At 30.6% G+C, this 5,506-nt stretch overlaps 1 protein-coding gene across 1 annotated transcript; it reads left to right on the top strand.

Moving 5' to 3' along the window:
• The first annotated feature begins 968 nt into the window (after positions 1-968).
• On the top strand, positions 969-5,231 carry LOC145090247 (GDSL esterase/lipase EXL3-like). The gene is made up of 5 exons (XM_079028551.1): positions 969-1,327; positions 2,585-2,715; positions 2,850-3,083; positions 4,072-4,327; positions 4,885-5,231. The coding sequence occupies exons 1-5, from the start codon at positions 1,081-1,083 to the stop codon at positions 5,073-5,075; spliced, it is 1,059 nt and encodes a 352-aa protein (XP_078884677.1). The 5' UTR covers positions 969-1,080; the 3' UTR covers positions 5,076-5,231.
• The last annotated feature ends 275 nt before the right edge of the window (positions 5,232-5,506 follow it).

The raw sequence follows: 5,506 nt of genomic DNA, 5'->3' as shown, positions 1-5,506 counted from the left end.
ACCAGTTAAGTGAGTCGGTACCATCAAAGTTAGGAAGAATTTTTTTTTTTTTTTGGCGGTCTTGGTTGTTGTTGATGCGGTGGTGGCGGCAGGGGTTGGTTGTTTTGTTGATCGGTGAGGAGGGTGTTCATGTTTGTTGTGAGTTTTTCAAGCCGGTGGTTGGTGGCAGTGGTAAGTTGGAGAAGGGCTTGGAGTGGCTCATTTGTGGATGGTGGTTCATCAACTTTGTTTTCATTTTTGGAAGGCATGGTGAGAGATATAAAAGCACCGAAGGATAAAGTCTTGTTAGCAGACATGGCTAATCTCCATAAAAGAAGACAACTATTAAAGAGGAAGTGAGACTACTAACAGGGGCTCTGGCTCCTTTATTGACTCAAGCATAAAAGACCAAGCCTTCGTGCTTAAAATGCATGTGACAAACATGTGATGCTTCAATACTAAAAACGTGTTGACCCTCCCCATAGATGTTGAGATCGCAACCTCGCCAACAACTGCATGAGAGGCATTAACAGAAGGCTCAACAACCTCAAAAGGTGGAAATTAACCAGTTGTTCTATTGGATTTGTAGTTTTAAAGTGGTAGTCAACGAGACGTAAGACATTGATAGTCTACGTAACTTTGTTTCATAAATTTTGTAAAAAGTTTCAATATTAGACTTTAAGTATTGGGACTAGTCATTTTGGATGTTCGAAATTCACAACTAATGTAGTTGCGAGGATGGTGGTTAATTTCGTATTTGATGAAATAGTTGGTCAAATTGTTAAAAACGTTTTCGACATATAGTCATTTTGGTAGTATATCCCATTATAAATTGTGTAACTGAACCATAGGAACGCTTAAAAACTACAAAGATAGTCAAACCATATGTAAAATAAAAATGAGAAAATGACTAGTAACCAACAGTAGTATACATGATAGAGACAAGTTCATATGTCTTCTCTTTATAACAAATTGATTATAGTCAAATGGAATATGTAGCTCATAGTTAGTCTATCACTATATTGCTTTTCAAAAGCCTGTGTGTTATTATTTCTTTTCTTGTATTTTCTTCATATTTTTTTCTCAATCCATCTTCTACTTATGAATTTCATTCTGTTTTGTCTATACACTTCTCTTTACTTTCACTGTAACAAAGGAACAGTATATCTTCCAAAAAATGTCTCTGTAGCTGCAATCATAGCATTCGGAGACTCCTTATTGGATGTGGGGAATAACAATTATCTCAACACTATGACGAAGTCCAATTTTCTTCCTTATGGGAAGGACTTCGTGGGTGGAAAGCCAACCGGAAGGTTCTCCAATGGGAAAACATTAGCGGACTTTTTTGGTACTTTTTTTTATTACTTTGTCTATTGTTTTTGACAATCTTATCACAACTAGATTTGATAAGCGGAATATATTATCAGCAACTAAATTAAATCATCAAAATCGTCCCAAAAACTATTTTGTATCGACTTGTTTAGATTATCCACTTTTGTAATTTGGAATCAAGTACTCGTTCGTCTTAATTTTCATTATCTGTTTTTTTTTCTTTCTAAAATTGGAAAGTACGTGCTTTATAGTCATATTTGGGACAAAATTAAATAAACCATACATAAAGCTAATTCTAAATAATCCACCAAAAACCCATTTGGTACAAAGGGACTCTTATCTCTATGAGATGAGTTGCGACTCTAAAATGAAAAACATGTAGTAGGATACCACACAACATTTAATTGCATATTCTTTGCTTTCAATCGGTTTCCCTTATGTTTTTCATCGAGAACTAAGTATGTACAAGAACATCGAAATGAAAACGAACCACTTAAATTGTAAGAGTAACTTAAGAATATTCAATCCTAAAGACAATCCGTAATCGTTATCGAACCCAAACCCGACTGTAACAAAGTAATTATCTCAAATTATAAATTTTAAAAATATTCCTTTTGGTAAAAATATTTGAGAGAAACTAACGGTCCATTCGGTTATGGAAAATTTCTTTATTCTGGAAAACATTTTCACTTGAGTTTTCAATTTCATGAGTTTTTGATGAAAAGTTTAGAAAACTCCGTTAAAATGGTGAAATTTTCATTTTCAATTTTAAATTATAAAAAACTTTATAAAACATTAAAAATCATTTTTCTAAATTACATATAATTTGGAACACATAAAATTTTCATTTTTTGTAAATTTCCCCAACCAAACACACCCTAAATGCCCCCATTAATGATCTAAAGAATCTACACCCGGTGTATTATGACATAAGAACCAAATCCTAGTATTTGTTATCGAAGCATGAACATAACGTAATGAATGCAAAAATCTTTACCCAGTATATTCATCAATCTGGAAAAGAAATATGATGTGAATAGTTAAGTCAATAACGCAGTCCAATAATGCATGCATGTACAACTATTTATTTTAGGGAGCTGATTCGTACACAACAATTTTTCTCCGTACATAACAATTGGTGCTTTACAATGTTTTACTTTACAACTATATAATACATGAATTGTTATGTACGATAAAAAACTGTTGTGTACGAATCACTTCCCTTTATTTTATTTATAACTGACAACTGAAACTATTTTTATCAATTTATAAGCCAAGGCATTAGGAGTGAAGGAGTATGTTCCAGCATATCTTAACCCTTTCATAACCGATAAAGATCTTTTAACTGGTGTAAGTTTTGCCTCTGGTGGCACTGGGTATGATCCACTAACAGCTACATTATCGGTATGTGTTCATATCTTTCGCTTTCTAGCATTCATTCCTACCATTTTCATTGCAAGAGGAAACCAACTATTGTGAGTGTATGTATTTTGATTTTGTTCTTATTTGTTTAAGTTGTTTTGGTATATATGAATTAGTCTGTTATACCCGTAAAGATTCAATTAGACATGTTCAAACAATACATTTGGAGGCTAAAGAGGAAGGTTGGAGAAGAAGCTATGAAGAATATAATCACCAACAGTGTATTTTTTGTTTCCTCAAGCAGCAACGATTTCCTTGTAAATTACTATTCTGTCCCCATCAGAAGATTACAATATGATATCCCTGCGTATAGTAATAAGCTTGTGAAGTGGGCCATAAGTTTTGTACAGGTAACTAATTTCTGTTAGTTTTTTTTTTTAAGATTATTCACTGGATCCAAAAGTTTCAAAAAGAGTCAAAAAGGGTATTAGTCTATTAGAACATAATGAGACTTTCCATCGCAATATGTACTTCAATGAAAATAAATATATAAATGGTATGAGAATAGATAACAAACCAATTCTGAAATTTAATAAGCTATGTGAGGATTTAACATATACATTCGCCTTTTGACAACAAACGGGTTCTGGAATTTTAAAAAATTGCCAAATTACATTTTTATTACAATTTTTTGCAAAAGCTCAAAATTTGGTTTTTGAGAACTAACATTTCGCAAAATATAACAATCTCACTAATTTCGAACTAATTTATAACCCGTGAGAACTACGGTTACAAAATTAATTAAACTTTCGTATTAAAAAATCAAAATTATTAATCAATTATTTTAAATAAATTATTATTTAAAAGATATTTTTTTAGTTATATAAAATTATAATCGTTGATTTAAATAAATACGTAAAGTTATATTATTTTATAATTTGTATTAATTTTATTTTCTTTTTTAATCGAATGTTATTAATTTAATAAAATTAAAGTGAAAAATTTTGAATTTGAAACTTAAAATGGAGAATCAATTATTAATTTAATATAATTAGAGTGAATAATTTAAAATTTGAAATTCGAAATTGATAATTAATAGGTTAACAAATGATATGATAGGTAACATATAATATTAATGATGAAATATAATAATATGACATTTGTCAATAGAAGAATAAACTATACATTTATTAGATATACGGAGATTATGATATCTTTTTTTTAAGGTTTTTGTGCTCATATATAGCCGTTGAAAAACCAATTTCGCAATTATAATTAACTACCCGGAATATTGTGGTGATTTTGTGTATGCAAGGTTATTTTTTTAATTATCCTTAATTTCAAGTATACAAGAATGTCATCTTAGGGATTAAAAGATATTTTTTGAATTTGTTGAAGGATTTACACAAACTGGGGGCAAGAAGAATAGTGGTCTTTAGCGCACCCCCACTTGGATGTATACCAATTGAGAGAACACTAGCTGGGGGATCACAAAGAAAGTGTGTAGACAAGTACAATAAAGCAGCAAGGTTTTTCAATAACAAGCTAAAAGAAAATATCCGGTTTCTTGAAAGCACTCTTCCTCAATCAAAGATTGCCTTCTCAGATTTCTACAATCCACTCATAAGCATCATTGAAAATCCTCGCCAATACGGTATTCACTAGATTTAACATAATGGTTTTTTGGGTTATTCTCAAAAATGACCAAAAATATTATATGATGTATTTAACAAAATTACCACCTCTTTAACCGATAAAATGATAATCAATTTTGTAATGGACGGAATAGCTAAATATTACTTGTTAATGGTCACATCATAAAGAACCTTTTACTAATTTGAAAAAAAGGTTATTGTACTAAAAAAGATTTATATATTATGAATTAGAAATTGTTATTGCGAAATGTACAACTTTTCTTCAGAATTATTTTTTGAATGATTTTTCTGTAAGGGGCCATTTAGAAAAGTAATTTTGAAATTCCCATACAAAATTGATAGTCGGTCTGTGTAATTGGTAATAAATTGTTATTTGGTTAAATACATCGTATTATTTTTGTCATTTTTGTGATGATAACTTTTTGAAGGATAGTTTTTTATGTATCATATATCCGTCATGGTACAAAGTTAAATTATTTAAGTTTTCAACTTGTACTTTGTATTTTTTTTTAATCCACACAGTAAGCTTTTAGTCTTTTTTCTTCTACATATCTAGGGTTTGAGGTTGCAAATCAAGGCTGTTGTGGGACAGGGAAGTTAGAGATGAGTTATTTGTGCAACGAACTTAGCACAACATGCCAGAATGACTCAACATACTTTTTTTGGGATAGTCTCCACCCAACTGAAAAAGGATGTGATATCTTTTCAAAAATTATACTACCAGATTTGGTGAAAAGTTTGTTCTAAGATTATAAAATTTATGAATAATGGAATGAAGCTTTATTTACTTATTAATACATGGAATGTAACCTCAAGTAATGGAAATGGTTTAGAATCATTCCAGATTTATAGATGAACACAATCTAATCTGAATCAAGATAAAAAGGAAAGGAAACTGTACGTGCGCATAATTTTGAGATTTTCATCTACCAAACTCGGTTCCAATCTATAACAACGGCATCTAAAGACTAGTAGGTTTAAACCATTTTTAGTAAAAAGTAAAATTTTGTGAAATAAAATTAAATAATAAAATAACATTATATTACCATTTAAAAATGAATATTGATCAAGTGACACTACAAGAAATAAGGGCAACAACGGCGAAGCCATTAGCGGCAACACATACTATTAGCGGCGACACGTAATTTGCAAGTTACGTGCCGCCGATAATAGTATGC

The sequence above is a fragment of the Lactuca serriola genome, chromosome 2 (assembly GCF_051521515.1).
Source record: "Lactuca serriola cultivar US96UC23 chromosome 2, Lser_US96UC23_V15, whole genome shotgun sequence".
Taxonomy (NCBI): Eukaryota; Viridiplantae; Streptophyta; class Magnoliopsida; order Asterales; family Asteraceae; genus Lactuca; species Lactuca serriola.
This window is presented reverse-complemented; position numbering and strand designations above follow the sequence as displayed.

Excerpts from the sequence above, each read along its gene's own strand:
- LOC145090247 (XM_079028551.1), top strand. The coding sequence starts at position 1,081 with ATGAATTTCATTCTGTTTTGTCTATACACTTCTCTTTACTTTCACTGT. Across the intron at positions 2,716-2,849 it reads CACTAACAGCTACATTATCG|TCTGTTATACCCGTAAAGAT; the intron begins GTATGTGTTCAT and ends TATATGAATTAG. Across the intron at positions 4,328-4,884 it reads TGAAAATCCTCGCCAATACG|GGTTTGAGGTTGCAAATCAA; the intron begins GTATTCACTAGA and ends CTACATATCTAG.